The 20,813-nt window shown below is 33.0% G+C and overlaps 1 protein-coding gene across 1 annotated transcript in view; it reads right to left on the minus strand.

Moving 5' to 3' along the window:
• The window catches only part of LOC129218589 (sodium/hydrogen exchanger 8-like), a 45,868-nt gene extending 34,623 nt beyond the window's left edge, over positions 1–11,245 (minus strand). The window contains exons 1-6 of the mRNA XM_054852908.1: positions 11,213–11,245; positions 7,771–7,854; positions 5,216–5,317; positions 3,924–4,102; positions 3,267–3,408; positions 2,314–2,419 (exon numbers count right to left, since the gene is read on the minus strand). Coding sequence (XP_054708883.1) covers positions 2,314–2,419; positions 3,267–3,408; positions 3,924–4,102; positions 5,216–5,317; positions 7,771–7,854; positions 11,213–11,245 — 646 coding nt within the window. The remainder of the gene's footprint in view (positions 1–2,313; positions 2,420–3,266; positions 3,409–3,923; positions 4,103–5,215; positions 5,318–7,770; positions 7,855–11,212) is intronic.
• Between the last annotated feature and the right edge of the window lie 9,568 nt (positions 11,246–20,813).

A 20,813-nucleotide genomic window follows, 5' to 3' on the forward strand; every position in this document is an offset into this window, starting at 1 on the left:
AGAAACTACATTTTGAATACAAAGTTTTACAATTGGCAAAATTTTATTTAGTAAAAAAAATATTTTGCGTGAATATGAAAAACTTTAAAATCTAAACACCTCCTTTAACTTCCTTGGGAAATTTTGTTTGTTAGAATTATGAACAGATTGACTGCACAGGAAGCTTCCTACATGTCTCAAGAACTCTTACTCATTAGCAGTTAGCTGAATCTATTTTAGATAATTTTTTAGAACAATTTAAGTAAGATGGGGTAAATTGGTCATAATATTAGGCTTAACGATTCTTGTTCTTCTAATGTTACTTAATCTTTACGCATAAGACAGATACACATTAAATATTAATTTTACTTAATATGTATTGTTTTCACAGTAAACGGGGTTAAATAAACGAGTGTATGCGTATATATACGCATATATACTCGTGTCGGCATTTACGTAGACGTATTCACATAAATGCACCAATAAATACGTATATGGGTATCTGCAAGTAATTTTTATCCATACAGCTATGCATTCTACTATAAACGTATATACTTGCTTATACTTATATATACACACACTTATATACTCAGGTAGACACGTATATCCGCGTACGTACTCGAGTAAACAATACATACAAGCATAAGAAATGCAGGTATACAGAGTGAGTTTAAACTCTTGAGCAAATTATTAAAAGGTGTTCGAGGGGAGGATAAAAGGCAAAAATCATAAGGAACATATGGTAACAAACACAATGCTGACGCACTGCATGCACGCAATACCAGAAACTGATGGATGAAAAAAAGAACACAAAAATTTATTACTCAAAGACAATTTTACACAACATTTTAGGTCTTGAGTTAGTTTTGAAGCGATTGATGAAATTTACGGCCTGCAGCTGTAATACATGCGTCGCATTCACAGATCACTCTCTGTTGCAATAACGAGACTTTTGAAAAACTTTCATCAGCCGCTGCGCCTTTGTTGCGATGCGTGTATTAAAGCTACTACAGGCCGTAACTTTTAACAACTGCTCTGAATAGTTCTTAAAAACTAAAATGTTAGGTAAAATCATCTTTGTGCAACAAATTTGTGCCCTGTTTTGCATCCACCAATTTCTGGCTTTGTGTGCATGTAGCGCGTCAATGATTATAACTTCCTTATGAATCTTTGCTTCTTATCCTCCCCTCTCACACTCCTCTGATTTTTTCCCAAGAGCTTAGATACACTCTGTAGGCCAACATGTATATAAGCTTATATTCTCGTGTATACATACTGGTGTATACACGTAAATGTACGTATATACGTCTATACAGGTATATAATCGTGTTTACACGTATACATGCGTATATATTCGTCCTTCCATATTATATATACGTGAGTAGACACGTAAAAAGACTCACTGGATGTAGCTACGAATTAACTTGTGTATACTCGTATATGTATGTATGTACACTCATATATGCGTATATACGTTGACTATGCACGTATAAACCCAGCCATGCACGTATTGTCTCGTGATTCAAGTGTATACGCACATAACATTTTCGTTTATACGCGTATATACTCGTATATACACGTGACACGTATATACATGTGACACGTATGTACTCGTATAGACACGTAAACACTCCTGTAGGTAATTACGTATACATGCTTATATACTCGTATATACACGTATATATTTGAGGGGGCACGTGCATGCATGTATCTGATGTACACATGTATCTACTCATATAGGAACGTGTTTACTCGTGTATAACACAACACGTATATCTTCGTGTATGCACGTATTTATTCGTGAATACACTTGTAACTACAAAAACAACCAAAATATACAAGCATTAGGGTTATTTATAATGGTTTTGCGTCTATTTTTAACTATGACCACTTTATCCCATGCTATGACCACTTTCCCCCCACCCCATGGGGTAAAGTGGTCATAAAAACCTAGGGAAAAGAAAGTTCTATAAAACTACTAAAATCAATATTTTTCTTCCATCAATTCAATCTATCGTGTTCTTCACTATTGCAATGTAAAATAACAATAGAAAACGTTTAAGTGTTTAAAAATATTATTGTATTTATTATCCACCTAATTTGAAAAACTACGATTTTATAACCACTTTACCCCACCAGACCCTAGGTATTCGAATCATTCCCCCAAGCATCCTGTTTAGCATACTATATGTGAAATACACCGCCAGATCAGTCAATTCTAGCCGAGGACTGCAGTTTCGTGCTTATTAGCACTCATCAGCCCGTCATAGGGTGGTAACTTACTGAACTTACTATATGCGTTTAATACATACAAAAAATTGAAAAATTGATTACCTGAGAGTTGTAACACTTCTGCTACACAGTATGGAGCATAAATTAAGATCATCATCATCCCAAATTCCAACGAGGCATATCGGCGCAATTCCACATGCTTAAATAAGTGTGTATCGTTAAAGAAATTCGTCAAACATTTGTTCTAACTACATCAAAGTTTTTATTTTAAATTCTTAGTCACAAAAAAATATTTACATATAGTGACACGAAAAGCTTCGCTTCCCACTGCTAAATTTTACTTAAGAATAAAATTTCAGGTGAAAATAATTTCATAAATAGCCTAACGAAAATAATTTCAAAATGCGAGACTTTTCAAGCCTTTGGAAGGTTTTTAGAATTACCTAAAACTTACTTCTAGCAAGATGCGCCACCTTGCGATGATTTAAGAAGTTACCCAAAGAGGTAAAACTTTTCAATTTTGCGCGGACAAGGCTAATATCTCATTGGACAAGCGTAAGTGGGGGGGGTCTTTGTTTTACCTCGTTCAGTTGTCATTGGACAGAGACTGCAGCGCTTTCTATAGCTTATTTGGATCGAGAATTAATTAGCACAAGATGCATTGATATTTGTTGGGCGAAATGTCTAGTAATATTTGTGAGGAGAAATAGACTAACTCACAGATGGCAAAAAAATGCTTCAATTACAAGTAATTTTCATTTCGCTTTAAAGAATATCAGTACAAAATTTATTTTAAAAAGTGGTGAACAATTTTACTTTTCCCTTTCAATAATGACACAGAAAAACGTTAAAGTAATGTTTAAAAAATCATAGTACTTTAAATAACTGCGTTTTATTTTCCGATTATGTCTGCCATAATTTACAGTTAGAAAGTATTTCCTTCTTCTCAAATTGTTACACAGTTCCTTTTTTTAACTCGAAAGTCCAACTATGATGCGAACGATGAAAAGATGGGGATTGATTGGCATATTGGCAAATTACATTTTAAAGGATATGAGTGCTGCCACGAGCCCGAAGGAGACCCCAACAATAGCAGATGAGAAAAAAACTGTGACAAATGTCAAAGTACACTGAAGAATAATCGAAGACATCGTCACATCGTCAGATGTATCTTTCAACTTTGCTTCCCAGACAGAGCTGCAGGAAAAGAAAGACGAAATTACGTTGATTAAAACGAAAATCAGAGTAAACACATTTATTAATTCTTCACGCCTGTAATATAGTACTTATTACGCTAGTTCAAAATGCATCAGGTATTGTATATTTATTTCCAAAAACATGTTCAATTTAACGGAAATGTTTATATCAAATATCTGAGAAATATTCTTGATCAAGCATTCAAAAAAGAATATGTTAAACATTTCTTTTGTGTTATTTGAGGCAAAATGTCAAAAAACGATTTAAAAAAAAAACATTTTCCACAGTGATACGCAGCCAAACAATAAGTAGAAATTACACTTTTTTGGTAGCACCTAGGCTGACAATTCGATTAGGAAGATCAAAACAGTAGATAAAATGAGGAATGATGACGATGATCAAATTATGCATTAGTCTATATATATATATTTAAAATATCTTTAATTTAATGCACTGGAAGTTAGCCCTAAAAACTATTGTATTTGCTTTAAAAAAATTTAACTAAAAATAATTACGTGCTCAACACAATGGCCACTGCATCGTTGAGTATACTTTCGCCAATAACCAGCATCTTCAGTACGGGTTCTACATCCAGAGCTTGGAAAACTGCAACTGTGGCCACTGGATCCACAGAGGACAGGAAAGATCCAAAAGCAAGACTCTCCGCAAATGTTAACTGATAAACCCACTTCTTCTGCTTGTAAGAAAGAACAATGGCTATTTCATAAAAAAGGGCAATGCTGCTTCTTGAATGAAATTATTTTAATTACTTTTAGACTTCAGTTTGAACTATCTCAATGATTCAAAATTGTAACCACTTTAGAAATAAGAAATTTCAAATCACTGAACAAAATGAGTACTGCCTCTCATAGGTTAATCTTGAAAATGATTTTAAACGAGCTGATGTGTGCATCACAGGACTTCCTTTTACTCCTAGTTTACTCTCTAAATATCACCAACAAAGGCCAAATTAAAACAAATTTCTAAAAAAAATCGCTAAATTTGTCGCCAAGTTGGCGACAAAAGTTGGCGACCAAAAGACTGACGATATATCGCCAAGTGTCCGCCAAATTATAACACCACTTTAGTTTACATCGAAGTTAACAATGATTTCCCCCAAAAAAGGGGCGAAAGACCCCTTTAGAAACACCCGAATGCAACCAAAAAGGGAGATGCACAACTAGACTCCACTAGGAGTCTACGTACCAAATTTCAACTTTCTAGGACTTACCGTTCTTGAGTTATGCGACATACATACGCACATCCGCACCTACATACAAACGTCACGAGAAAATTCGTTGTAATCAACTCAGGAATCATCATAATGGATATTCCGCGTGTCTATGAGTTCTTAGGCTCTTATCCACGTGTGGTCGAGTCAAAAAAAAAAAAAAACTCAGCATTCATTCGGGGGTGAGTAAAATGGAAATTAAGGTCGGTTTTTGAGTGAAAAATCTTTCACGAATACAATAATTCCTTTTTGTAAAAGGAAGTGAAAAATATTACGCTGTTCTTAAGACATTATTAGGTCAATATATTTCGTGATAAAAATAAGTAGCCTAGTTGAGGAAACAGAACGTCTCCTTAGTCAACACTAATAAACTCGAACGCTGGTTCTTATATGTTTAAAGACATTTTGCTTAAAAAAGGCATCGTACTATATTCGGTTTTATTTTTAACTATTGTCAGTAAAACTAAAATTAAAATTCCTTACTAATTACACTATTTTTTTAAAACATACATATACGTTTAAAATATTTCATAAATGACTTAACCTTATTTTGTTATTGAAATGAAGGGTTCTTACCTGCCCTAGAAAGAAAAGACTTACACCAACTACAAAAGCAGACAGGGCTGTTCCAACAATGGCAAAAACTAAAATGGAACCAATGTTTCGGAAAAAATTCCCCTGAAAAAGGCAAATTAGACTGAATAAATAAATTCAGCTGTACTTAAAATCTTAACTCCCGAGGTACGAATAAATTGGCTTGATGCGTAAATATAATTATAAATTCAAGATTTTTTGACATAATTCATACTTTCTCGTGTTAAAGATACGCAGTTAAAAAACGAGGCTGAATTCTAGGATTCATTGAAAAAAGGTGAAATTCTTTTCAATTAAGTTAAACGGAAAAGAAATTTAAAAACTGCCAAATGTAATTATAATCAATGCATTAATTCATATTCCCTTTCGCTGATGTAAAAAGATCATTAAACGCCACAGATTAACTTTAATTTCCAAAATGGTAAAGAATTTTACTTCAGTAACTGAATAAATTATTTCAGCTTTTTATACTAACTAATAGAATTTCTAAGATTCCTTATGCAAATTTTTGAATGAAATTATCCTTAACTTGAATAAAAAGTTTAACTTAAGGTTCGCTTTTACATTTTGTAGAAGAAATTAACGGGGTCGTTCGTTCCTTGGGGAAAAAACGATGAGGGATAGACGTTGCTTTCAGGACTTCTGAGAAGAGTTGTTAAGAAACAAATCTTCCTTGAAAGTGAGAGCGATATAATTGCAGCACGAACAGCAGAAAACGACTGTTATCTTCTCCATTTTTAAATTCATATTTTCAAAAATGATTCTTTGAGAACAATGTTGAACCAATGAAGAAAGTTTCACAAGCTTATAAATATTTTCCTTACTTTATTTGGTGTCTTGGAAATTTCTCAATAAAAAACAAGTCTAAAAATATCTATATATTACTGCTTCAGAGCTACCATTTTGTTATGAGTTTACTTTCGCTTGAATGTTCGTGAAATGATGTTAAACACGTTGGACTTTTTATAACTAAGAACCTAAGATATTACGACAGTTCCTTACCGTTAAATTTCTCTAATTAATTGCAGCCTTAAAAATTTTGCTCCTTCACTTAATTTTACCTAGTCGTTTTGCGATATCAAAGCAAAAATTCATTAATAGTTTTCTGAAAACACTAGACAAGTACGATAATTTCACTTAATACAATACGATAAAATGAACATAAGCTATTTTAAGTATAAAGTATTTTAAAGAATTATGTTGCAAAATTATATGAACAAGAAATGTCCACTAAACGAAGTCAAATTGATGAAGAATACTGAATACAACTTCGGAAGGAGGAAACGGAAATATGCAAAATAGTTAAGCTTATAAATATACTTCGAAGGCTCGGAAACTTATAAACGTGTACTCAAAGTGATATATAGGAGAGTGGGTCGTAAACAACTTAAATCCCTTAAAGCAAGAGTTTTTGCGGGGGAGGAGGCAAGGACTGGCATAAATTGATCGAATTTTCCGTTGACAGAAAATGAATATATAGGAATAGTGTAAGTTACCTATTTCTTACAATTTCAGTTAGTATGGGGCGGCGTAGCGTAGTTAGCGGGAGATTTAGTAAAAGGCATTTAAAAGATAATTATAAAAAGTCAAGAGATCATCACTTTCATCACTAAAACTTGCTGATAAATTGGAATACCCAAAATCATCAGAGTCTCTCATTATCAGATAATCGTTTGTTTCGCTTTCTTTGGAGACAAACTAAAAACTACACGTTATCAAAATAAAACAAAACACATCAAGGTCCAATTATGGGAACTTATTTATTACTTGATGGTGTGGTTTTAAATGAATTAAACGTTTACCAGAATATTGATTATATTTAATTGAACACGTATATATTTAGATTAAAATAATGAATTTCTAAGATCCTTTTTCCCCTCTGTGGTGATAATCTTAATTACGTACAATATTGCAATTAATATTGATCAATATAAGCCAAAATGTTAAAAAGAATTTAAAAAAACATTTTCAACAGTGATATGCAGCTAAACAATAAGTTGAAATTACACCTTTAAGGTAGCACCAAATAGCTGGCAATTCGAATAGGAAGATCAAAACAATAGATAAAATGAGGAATGATGACGATGATCAAATTATGCATTAGTCTTTATATGTAATAAAAATATCTTGTCAGTCTACGCTCAATTAAAGATAAAATTCGAAAAAGTATCACTTTTTTTAAAGTATTTTCAACAGTTTAACCTCTTAAAAAATGCTTTTAATCAAGAAAATGAGGAAAAAGTTACTGTTAGGTACCACCGAATGTTAAATCGGTATTATCAAATATGTACAAGAAATTAAGCTTTGTTCACATTCTCACGACACTGCGGAACCAAACTCACTTATAATACCTTCTTATCACTAAATTATTTCAATGAATAGTTAAGTTCTTAATTCATCACCACCAGCATCTATTCAAACAGGTGTACGTGGTAAAAACTCAAGTAACTCTTTTCAGTGTTTTATCATTAATCATTTTTTTTTTACTTCAATTTTTATATTTGTATCATGTGCACAAACTAAAAGATCCACCTTACTTTGTGCAAATTATAAGCTGATTCATACATAATAGGTGGCAAAAGGAACAGGAAAAACGTTGTCGGGTTGAAAGCTTCTTTTCTCTAAATAAAAAAGTTATTATTGAAATGCAAAACAAGCAAGATATTTTTAAAATACAAAATCAAAAGATGTTTTCTAGAACAATAAACATTCAATGATATCATTTATTTACAATTAGTATGCAAATAAAACTAAACCGTCTGTCATGAAATTTTACATAATGCAGTAACCTCTGTGATCAGGGAAAGATACTTTTAAGTGTTCACTGTTCATGCTGAAGAAATGTTTTTTTTTTTTTTCTTTTCTCTTTTTTTCTTTCTCTGAACACGTGCAAGAGCCTAGACGCCTGTTCAAAACAAACGTTTTGGGTCCAAGGTTAGGTATTTTTAACTGTTGATGCTGAACAGTTTTTTTTTTTTCTGAACATATGCAAGAGCGTAGGCGCCTATTCAGAACAAACGTTTCGGGTCCAAGGTTAGGTACTGTTAACTGCTGATGCTGAACATTTTTTGTTTTTTTCTGAACATGTGCAAGAGCGTAGGCACCAGTTCAAAATAAACGAACGGGTCCACTGAAAAGCATTTTTAAGTGCTGATACTGAAAATAGCTTTTTCTCCGAATGTGTGCAAAAGCAAAAATGCCTATTCAAAACAAACGAGTTAATTATTTTGACAAATTATATCGAGAAATGCACTGACAGACTTTTTCTTTTGTGAAGCCCAGGACGGTTTATTCTCAATACCAAAATCCACAGTATCTTTTGAACTCTATTGTGTGTGCCATCAAACGTAACATAAAAGAATTAAATAGAAAAAAGTGTCCAATATCATCTATCGAAGAGACACTATGATTATAACAGAAGATTTAAGCTGAAACCAGAGTTTCAAACTTTTTGTTAGCATAATAATAATTCCAAGCATGGAAGTGCCATAAACAAAAGTGCAAACCGTAAAAAGATATTGTAAACTTGCACAACAATGACGAATTCAGTAGCATGAAGCTGAGACGCAAAATCGAACGACGCCACCGTAAATAAGTTTTTTGTAAAGATCTCCCCGAAGTTTCGTTACATCGCATAATGTATTACGAAGGAGAATCATTATAAAAAGTGCTTATCCATTCAGAAAATACTCCTCGTTCACTCACTATACAATCTACTTCTGACGTGTTTTCTATATAAAAAGTTTAAAGAAACAATTGCAAAAACATCGCCTTTAGAACACTTAAACATACTTAGTGGAAAAATGTCCTTTAAATCTGTGCTATTTAATTACCTTTAGTTTTTGATGTTTAAAAGCAATTTTGACTGCATATTTATCATTTAGCTCTTTAGAAGCAAAGCAAATGTTTGGCATAAAAACAAAGCCCCCAGCTCGAAGGAAAGAAATCTTTGAAGCCTGCCTAAAGACAATACAAAATAATTACCCCTAAAGTACCTCAATTAAAACTTGAATGTTAATTAGAGTATTAGTCCATTCTTTTGTTCATAATGTCCAAAAAGTAATGGTTTTTAAGTCTTTAAAGACCTTTTGAGTATGAAGAAAAACAATTTACTTTTCCTTTAAATTGTTCAAACGATTTTTTTACCGTCTCAAAGCAGTTCGCTAGCTTAAAAAGACAAAACCAACAAAGAAGATGATTTTCCGTGTAAAATTTTATAGAAAAACGTTTATAAGACGTTTTAATTGCTTAGGATGAGTGTGAAAGTGCGAATTTGGATCGGTAAAAAGCATGAAATGTCGATCTTAAAACTTGGTGCGCCAATGATGCAATAATTGCTTTTTTTTAAAAAAAATTACTGCATGAATAAATGGTGTTAGTTGTGTGGCTTTTGATCTACGTTTTTTTTACAATCCAACGAGCCTAGTTATTTGCTAACAAAGTTTTTCGAAGCATTGCTATAAAGCTAACTCATACAACGACTTTTTCGTATTGCGTTCAAAGTATTTTCTTATTATTTGCGCACTAAATTTATTTCCCATAAACTAGATTTCAAAAATTCCTGAAATTTTACGGTAAAAGTTACTAGCAATCCATGTTGCCAGAAACTTTTGCCGTAAAACCCTATTTTACTGTAAAGTTTTACAGTAGAATAAACGAGAGTTAAAAACGCAAAATGCGTTCGAACTCGAGACCTTCGTATGGCATGCGACTATACTGACCAGCATCCCAGAGGGAGAACATCGAGTCAGGGGTAATAGAGTCTTACCTGCTTTGAGTCACGTGGTGTAGCAATTGGCGCTGCAATCGCTTTTTTTTCGGTACAATTTATTGTAATTTTTTCTGCATTGTAAACACTCCATTTTACAGTAATATATTTACTATAAAAGTCTCCTGAATTTTTAACAATGTACAATAAATTTTATTACCTGTTTCTTAGCGTCCGACGAACATTATTCATACAAAAAAATGTTTCAATAGATTCTTGTTTTCCAATTTTAAACTTATGCCGGTAACTGTTGACAGTAAATGCTTGCAATCGCTTCCAATGATCAAAATATTAAATTCAAATGATTATAAAGTTTCCAGAGTAAAATGTGTCGGCATAATCAAATATTACATCGAATACGCTATTTGATTGAATTATAATTTATGCAGACATTTTGCAGTGTTTGGTTTTCCAGTCTTCACGGGGGCTTTCGATTGAAACTGAGTGTTGAGCTGCAGTTGAAACTGAAAATCCTTTAATTTAATAATGATTAAATCATATTTTCTAGATTGATCCGTTTCGTTTAACATGCATAGTAGTATATATTTGCTCATTGTCAAGAACTGTTAGCATTTATTCAAAACAATAGCATGAACTTACACTTTAATCCTCCCGATGAATTTGAAATACATTCTCGAAACAACAATGTAATGTAATGCATATTACGTGTTTCTTGTCTGTTTGTAATTCATTTTTACCATCTTAAAAAGTGTAGAACTAATTTATTTATTATACTTATACAGTGTTAATGCAAAGTCTTGCTATCATTAAGTACGGCAACTGAATATAAAAACAACAATTCAACAATTATCCTCATATATATATATATATATATATATATATATATATATATATATATATATATATATATATATATATATATATATATATATATATATATATATATATATATATATATATATATATATATATATATATATATACAGAGTCGTTGATATAAATCCGGAATTTGTTTATTAACTGCGCTCTAGCGGTTGTTGAGTGCATATTTGCGAATAGGTTATCTAATATGTAGTTCATATCGTCACGAGGCGCGCGCATATAGACACGTTACAAGAAGCAACAACATGAGCCGGGAACAAGACAGAAGAGCAGCGATCCTTGAGTCCCTTCGTGCCGGTAAATCACCAAAGGAGATTATTGAGTGGTTATCTTCAGGTCAGTTGAGTGGATGCTTCAGAAGTGCCCACCGTCATGCGCACCAAATTTCCAGCAGCGGTCATGGTCCTTGGAGTTATCAGCAGCGAAGGGGATGTTATGCCACCTAATTTCTTTGAAGAAGGTCTCAGAATCAACGCCGATGGATACATTCACGCATTGGAAACGGTAGTCAAGCCCTGGATGGACATGGTGGCCGCCGGAAGAGATTATGTCTTCCAGCAGGACTCAGCGCCAGCCCACAAGTCGAGAAAAACCCAAGCGTGGCTTCACAGTAATGTGCCCTACCACTGGACACCCGACTTGTGGTCACCCTCCAGCCCGGACTGCAATCCTCTCGATTACTACTTTTGGGGCGTAGTTGAGGAAAAGGTTAACGCAAAATTTCATAATACCAAGGACGCGCTGAGAGCCACCATTACTGAGGTGGTGCCCAACGTGGACAGGAAGGAGGTGAAACATGCATGCGGTCGGTTCCGGTCACGTCTTGAGCGAGTGGTGGCAGCTAACAGCGGCTATATAGAATAATTTCTTTTTATAACATATTTTCTATAATATTGCAAAGTTGTGTACAAAATAAATCCTTTTTGTTTGCGTTATAAGAGTTTTAATACTTGTGTCCCATTTTCCGGATTTACCTCAACGGCCCTGTATATATATATATATATATATATATATATATATATATATATATATATATATATATATATATATATATATATATATATATATATATATATATATATATATATATATATATATATATATACTAGCAAAAATACCCGGCGTTGCCTGGGTTAGCAATAATTATGAGAAACAATCGTTACTTGCATTTGTTTTCTGTTTTAAGTGAAAGAACTTAAAACACACCTTTTTAACGTGATTTAAAATCTAGCTTCGTCCTTACTCATAAAACTAAAGTAGCAGTAAGTAAAAAGAGCAAAATAGTATTCATTTAGAAACGAAAACACGAAATTTAAGCGTATACAAATTTGAAGAATTTCCGAAATATGAAATTAAACTTCACAATTTTAAAAAGATTTATCAGTTAATATTTAAATTATATAAAAAAATGTAGCCGCGTGCCCGTTATCCCCTTGAACTTGCTTTAGTTATTTTGGAAAATCTCAATTATTGTGGGTTCTAGGTGCGATTTATAAAATATTACCGAATTTGCAGGAATCGTTTTGGGATACCTTGGATAATGCTCTCCCTCCTTACTTTGTAAAACGGTATGTTACTAATTTTTGTTAAAGAGATGTTGTCGCCATATGCTAAGATACTTTTGGTCACCATAAAATGGCGCTAAACAATTTCATCCGTAATGTTTCCAAAATAAGTAGTAAAATTTGGCGATGGTTTGAATTTGTTCACAAAGTCACATTAATGGAAGTTTTTGTGCTGTTTATGGATTTGCCTAATTTAGTTGCTGGATTATTTTACAGTAAAAAAAGTTTTTAAATATTCTTTGATTGACGATATTTTGTTCACATGGTGAAAGCTGACAAATATTATTACGTAGTCTTTGACTTCAAAAACCGTGACAGTTGAAAAAAACTGCCAAATGCATCCGCTACTGAAATCTTTCTGCATAAATTTTGGCGAGGTTTCTGCTGTTAGATTGGATAATGATTAAAAAATCCAATCAGCACAAATAATATAAAAAAAACCCATTGATTACACTAAAGTTCCATTTAAATGGAAAATAATCAACCAAATCTATAGTTATTATTAGCCAATCTTGGGGAAAAAACGTTACTTTAAGATTTGACTTGAGAAAAGCCTCAAACAGTCAGACGAAACACAAAAACATTCAACAATTCTAACTATGAACTGGGAGTTGAGATGATACACTAAATAATGAATTGGGTTGAGGAAAGCCTTCGAACATGGAACAAAAAATGCCCATAACTCGTTTTTCATACAACTTAGAACTTTCTAACAGATGCCATCTTCAGCAGAAAAATAAGCGCTTTCGATGGACACATAATTTTAATATGTGCACGTATTTTTTAACCGTCATATTGGGGCATTTATGCGAAAATTTGGACAAATTAGAATAGAAAAGGAACTATCAAACGGATTTTTATCGAACTGGTCTACAAACCTCCCCAGTACCAAAAAGAACAAACGGTGAAAGTTTCAGCCAAATCTGCCGGGTAGTTTCTGAGATCTTAGGGAACAAATTTACCAAAGTTCATTTTTATATATATACTAGCAAAAATAACCGGCGTTGCCCGGGTTAGCAATAATTATGAGAAGCAATCGTTACTTGCATTTGTTTTCTGTTTTAAGTGAAAGAACTTAAAACACACCTTTTTGACATGATTTAAAGTCTAGCTTCTTCCTTACCCATAAAACTAAAGCAGCATTAAGTAAAAAGAGCAAAATAGTATTCATTTAGAAACGAAAACACGAAATTTAAGCGTATACAAATTTGAAGAATTTCCTAAATATGAAATTTAACTTCACATGTTTAAAAAGTTTTATCAGTTAATACTTTTTTTTTCTACATGGAGGCTTACCTTCTCTGTATGTCAATTGAAGAACGAAATGTTTAAAAAAAAATGTAGCCGCGCGCCCGTGATCCCCTTTAAACTTGCTTTAGTTATTTTGGAAATTTTCAATTATTGTGGGTTCTTGGTGCGATTTAAAATGTTACCGAATTTGCGGGAATCGTTTTGGATAATGCTCCCCCTCCTTACTTTGTAAAACGGCATGTTAATAATTTTGCATGTTAATAATTTTTGTTAAAGAGATATTGTTGCCATATGCTAAGATACTTTTGGTTCACCATAAAATGGCACTAAACAATTTCATCCGAAATGTTTCCAAAATAAGTAGTAAAATTTGGCGATGGTTTGAATTTGTGCACAAAGTCACATTTTGTTTTTGTGCGCTGTTTATGGATTTACCTAATTTAGTTGCTAGATTATTTTACCGTAAAAAAAGTTTTTAAAGATTCTTTGATTGACGATATTTTGTTTACATGGTGAAAGCTACCAAACATTATTACATAGTCTTTGACTTCAAAAACCGCGACAGTTGAAAAAACTGCCAAATGCATCCGCTACTAACATCTTTCTGCATAAATTTTGGCGAGGTTTCTGCTGTTAGATTGGATAATGATTAAAAAATCCAATCAGCACAAATAATAAAAACCCATTAATTACACTAAAGTTCCGTTTAAATGGAAAATAATCAACCAAATCTAGTTATTATTAGCCAATCTTGGGGGGGGGGGAAACGTTACTTTAAGTTTTGACTTGAGAAAAGCCTCAAACAGACAGACGAAACACAAAAACATTCAACAATTCTAACTATGAACTGGGAGTTGAGATGATACACTAAATAATGAATTGGGTTGAAGAAAGCCTTCGAACATGGAACAAAAAAAGCTCATAACTCGTTTTTCATACAACTTAGAACTTTCTAACAGATGCCATCTTCAGCAGAAAAATAAGCGCTTTCGATGGACACATAATTTTAATATGTGCACTTATTTTTTCACCGTCATATTGGGGCATTTATGCGAAAATTTGGACAAATTAGAATAAAAAAGGAACTATCAATCGGATTTTTTTCGAACTGGTCTACAAACCTCCCCAGAACCAAAAAGAACAAACGGTGAAAGTTTCAGCTAAATCTGCCGAGTAGTTTCTGAGATCTTAGGGAACAAATTTACCAAGATCCTTTTAGGTATATATAGACTAAGCTATTATACTTTTTAAACACATAAAACGTTCAAAACCTGGATACTTATGAAGTGGAAAAAACGTTCAGATTTGAGTTAGAATGAGGGTTTCAGTTTTAAAATATCGTCAACAGTCCCTCTAAAAATATCTATCTGAATAAGGAAAGTAGTCATCCCCCCTTCCTCCCTTCGGAATAAGAAAAATTTTCAAAATAACATCAACATTCTGTTTTTGATTTTGGTTTATCCCCAGTTTTGCCGACACTTCAAACTTCCTCCCGCCTTTAATATTTTAATATATCAAAAGGTATGATTAAATCAGAAAACGGGGGGAGGGGGCCGAAATGTCGGCTAAACTGGGAAGACACCCTTTTTTAACCCCAGCAGAATTGGCACAATAGCTTCAAAACAAGTCCCTTTTTAATGAATTCTCGAAACGTCATCTTAGAATATCGACGTCAGTCCCTCAAAATCAACATCAGCATCAACCATTCTGAAATAACGATAACGGCTCATCTAAAAATATCCATTACATTAAAATTAATAGTAAAAATCTTCATTAATACAGCTAAAATCCATGTCTTCGGCCGGCTAACAAAAATTGTAAAACGGTCTGTTACTAATTTTCGTCAAAAAGATATTGTCGCCAAATCCTGAGATACTTCTAGTCACCATAACATGGAGCTAAACATTTTCATCCAAAATGTTTCCAAAATGAGTAGTAAAATTTGGCGATTGTTTGAAAATGTGCAAAAAGAAAAATTTATGGAAGTTTTTGTGCTCTTTAATGAATTTGCCTAATTTAGTTGATGGTGGATTATTTTACATCTTGAAAAAAGTTTTAAAGATTCTTTTAATGGCGATATTTTGTTTACATGGTGAAAGCTGAGAAACATTGGCTTTAAAAACAGCGACAGTTGAAAAAATTGCACAAATGTATTCGCATAAGCTACTGAAATCTTTGCAAAGAGTTTGGCGAGATTTCCACTGGTAGATTGGATCATGAGTCTGATCGCACAAATAATAAAAATATAACAATAATTTCATTAAAGTTCCACTTAAATGGAAAATAATCAGCCAAATTCATTTATTATCAGCCAATCTTGTGAAAAAAAGTTTCTTTAAGATTTGACTTGAGAAAAGCATCGAACAGTCACACGAAACGCAAAAATATTGAAGAGTACAACAATTCTAGCTATCAACTGAGAGTTGAGATGATACACTAAATAATGAATTGGATTGAGGACAGCCTTCGAACATGGAACAAAAAAAAGCTCATATCTCGTTTTTCATACAACTTAGAACCTTCTAACAGATGCCATCTTCAGCAGAAAAATAAGCGCTTTCGGGGGACACATAATTTTAATATGTGCACGTATTTTTTCACCGTCATATTGGGGCATTTATGCGAAAATTTGGACATATTAAAAAAAAAAGGAACTAACAATCGGATTTTTTTCGAACTGGTCTACAAACCTCCCCAGTACCAAAAAGAACAAACGGTGAAAGTTTCAGCCAAATCTGCCGGGTAGTTTCTGAGATCTTAGGGAACAAATTTACCAAAGTCCATTTTTATATATATAGATATATATATATATAATAACAAATTCACTGATCGAGTAACGCTGACGTCTACAACAATGAAACTCGAGCTAAGGCCCCTATATATGAGCCGGCGCAACCGTTAAAGTTTAGCCATTATGGATCGGAGCACGTAAATGAGTGGTAGTATTTTCTAGCAAGTTATCACATTATCACATTTAATGATTGTTCACTGGGAGCGATTATTAGCGGCACACGTGAATTGTTTATGAAATAAAATATTATTTACGGCAAATTTGGCGAAACCTGAAACTTTGCTGTGGTAACCCTAGCTCTGCAACAATGAAACATCCGATCCAAAATGGCTGAACTTAAGCTGATGCGTCGGCCTGTATATATGGCGACTCTAACTCTAGCCAAAGCATGCGTGACGGTATTATTTCATTATTGAAGCACCAAAAACTCAGTAAGTTATTTATAATTCGCAACCCCAGTAAACTATAGGGGCTCCAGCCACTGTTTAATGGCGGATGAAAAAGGTAAAACAAACATACGCCGTAACTTATAAGTTGCTTTGACGCTTAGTGAATGACAGTAATTTTTCATCGTATTTGTGGGAAGCATTCTTTTCTATTCTTCTGAAATTACATTACATCACAAACTGTCTGAAGCCTGTAATTTATCTCAAAGAAAACACGTGGAATGGAATGTTTTACCTTTTTCTTTAGTGTTGTTAATCACCGCAAGGTAGCGTATTCAAGCTCCGGAGTTGCGAATTTGAAAATATTTTTTGGCATTTTTAGACATGCAGGGAAATGCTTTATTTTGACAAGGCTGAACTGGATCCGTTAACTTAACTGTTTTACTGGTAAGACTGGAATGAAGAAACGAAAAAGTGGCCAACATTGAACGCTATCTACTAGAGTTTATGGTTAATCCACTGTAGTTAGGGTTAAAATTTCAACAATCAAAATATCACCAAACATGCAACTGCTTCGTTCAAACGTAGAAGCAATTTCCACCCGTCATACCTTGACGGGCGACTTTCTAGTTACTAAGTAATCAACAACCCAGTTATTGGTATTCAAAAAGCTTTAATATTAATGATACTATAGCCAAAGGGTAAAATTGAATAGCATTTGAATCCGTATGGTCCTGTAGTTAAAATCGCTGCCTTTAACTCTACAACCCCGCCTTTGAATTCTGCGTGAGATTCTCCCGTTCCACTTAGAGCGTTTGGTGATCGGAAAGCTTCATATTAAAAAGGCAGATGGTAGGGGAAAGAAGTAGAATAATGTTTAGAAATGCATACTAGTAGTTCTTTTTCAAGTAATCTATCAAAAATGCGAATATTGCCGTAAATAGGATTTGTATTGCGTGTTATGTAATCCACACAAAAAAATAGATGATAGCCCGCTACGAATCAAATTTGCTAAATTAATCGTTCTTTCATTATTTTTTTTTTTATTTGTATGAGGTTTTAAAGAATAACTTCAACATGAAAAGGAAGATGTATTCGTAATATACGATACAAGATGTGGATTTTAACTGAAGTTTGCAAATAATGGAAAAGAAACATTCAAACTATTAAGTTAAGAATTTTTCATTGTCAACTGATTTATTTTTTTTACAACAAATATAAAACAAATACTCTAAATGTTCATGAGTCGTCTATAAAAAAAGAGTTCTCAAAATACACAGACAACTAAGGTTCAAATTTTGATTATGTGCTAAAATGCAAGGTTTTTTTTTTTTTTTTTTTTTTTTTTTTTGCATTCTTTATGAACAAACTGAAATCCTTCGGCCGAATAACAGCCGATCAGAAAGGATTTTGTAGTTTTAGCTAGATGAATTAAAAAATTATATTCCAACAACTTCAATTTATGATGTCACTCAACCTGTTACTTCCGTTTCACGTTGAAACATCTCTCGGCGTGCCAAAAAGAATTATTTAAAAATGATGTTATTCTATCTGACGTTGTTATATGCTTCCATCAATTCTCTCAAAAAAAATCAAAGAGAACAAAAAATACGTAACTTCCAAGCTGGTAAACTTTTTCATTGATCGAGCACACCCATATCCAACCAGTCACCTCTTTTTTTTTTTTTTTCATTTCACTCTGAATAATAAAAGTTCTTTTTCGGCATACGAGTTGAATGAATGTTATTGCTTTATATGTCAGATTCAAGAGTTTTTTAAGCGGTATTCAGGAATCTCGTGCTGGAAGAATACAAGCGGATAGTTTTTATCGGAAGCGGGAGTCGCACCTATTCTAATGTAGAATGCGATATTCATTCTTCGTGAGGTAGAAAACAGCTGTCAGGAAAAAAGCAGAGATTATAATCAAGAAAGGTGGCAGGTTACTGTACTTGACACTTTCTCACCATATCAATGAAATTAAATTGCTTATTTAACTGGATCTCAAAGAGAGTAGAAACTTCAATTGGTTTAAACTGACCTTTTGGCGAGTTGAGGACCGTTCAAATCGCTAAATCGTCACCTCAAAGCAACAGTAGAATATCTTATTGTTATTCCTGATCTTAGATGCCTACCTGTTTTTTCTGAGGCGACGAAATCTCCATATAATAATCGCAAGAAACACTTGCATACTGACATTTAAAAGTAGCATTGAAATTTAGTTGAAGTGTAGGATAAAGGTAAGAACTTCAACTGATTTTTAACAACAATTATGCTTTTTCTTTCTTTCTTTTTTTTAATGAGTGATTAATTAAAAGCGAAAAACATGAAAATAAATGACCCTATTTCTTACAATTCCGTGAATGTATAAAATTTAGAAAAATTAAATTAAAAATTTGCTCTGAAAAAACGTATATACGTATATTCAGCGAGTTATCGTTTAACCTGCAACAGTTTTTTTTACCATTAGTCTTAGAGACATTTCCAATTGCAAAAATGGTCGAAGTGAGATGCAGAGTTAAGTTATTGAAAGTTGAAAGAGAAGTGATAAATGACATTGTTATGATAATTGTAAATGATAAACAAAAAAAAATGATTTATAACGAATGATAAATGCTGTAAGTATTTTTTTATATTTGTTCATGCTCAAAAAGCGTGTTCAAAATTTAACTCGCAACACAAAATCGTTGACGATGCCTTACAAGTCTAGAGCTTATATGTGCCTTTGAGCCCACATAGTTTCTTATCTACTTTCTGCACATTCTAAAAGGAAGGAATGTAGTTTAAAACCACTGAAATGTGCGTTATTTCTTAAACTCATATTTTAATAAATTGTCCGACTCGACGCAGTGCGGCAGCCTATGGACAAAAGTGGAAAATGCAACATTTTTTTTCAACTTATTTTACTTTAATAACCGTTTCATAGTGACCTCAGTAAAATGAAGTTTGAGCTTTTAATCCGATATCCTAAAAACAAAGGATAGAAATCATGTTTGAACAAGTGGCAGATCGCATTTTTCTATCAGTGAAACAAGTTTAATTTAGTAGGCTCTTCTTTCGTGTTGAGGACACATCGGCAATTTTTATAATTTTTTTATATTCCATTTAGTATAGAAGGCATCAAAGAAGGTGAGTAAGATCCATTTTTTTTCATTAATATCTTTGAAAAAAACTCTTTCGTTAATATCTTTAAATAACGTTTAAAAAACAAACTTCAAATACATATTTTTCAATTTTGACCTAAAACATTATGAATTTCTGACATACTTTGATTTAATGACGATCATCTTTACTAATAATAAAGCTGAAAGTCTCTCTGTCCGGAGGATGTCTGTGACGTGCATAGCGCCTAGACCGTTCGGCCGATTTTCATGAAATTTGGCACAGAATTAGTTTGTAGCATGGGGGTGTGCACCTCGAAGCGATTTTTCAAAAATTCGATGTGGTTCTTTTTCTATTCCAATTTTAAGAACAAAATGATGGACGAGTAAATTACGAAATTATCATAACGTGGAACCGTAACAACATGGGCACAAGCCAATTGGCGAGAAATTCACCATACATTATTTGTAAATATACAAGCGAGCCAGAAGACCTTTTAATTTTTCTACTCCGGGCAAGGCCGTGAGGGTACCACTAGCACATCATAAATGTACAACTATTTTCTGCTTTAAACTGCTTTGAATAGGTCTGAGTGATTCTAAAAAAGCCTAACATTTTCCAAGGAAAATGTTTTTTAAAACAAAAATGCTGAAAAAAAATTTGAAAGGATGTATATTTACTCTTTGTTAAGAACTTATTAAGAGAAAAATATAGGTAACTCACTTTGACTATGCTATAATAATATCTATTACGTCAAGAACGACTCTTGTCCACATCGACCGTAAGAACGCCGCACTGTGTGACGGTGTGACGTGCTATTTTCAACGCGTTTCTAACTACTGGTCGACCTTGGTAATTCACCTAACATTGATATACA

This window comes from Uloborus diversus, chromosome 1, assembly GCF_026930045.1.
Source record: "Uloborus diversus isolate 005 chromosome 1, Udiv.v.3.1, whole genome shotgun sequence".
In the NCBI taxonomy this organism is placed as follows: domain Eukaryota; kingdom Metazoa; phylum Arthropoda; class Arachnida; order Araneae; family Uloboridae; genus Uloborus; species Uloborus diversus.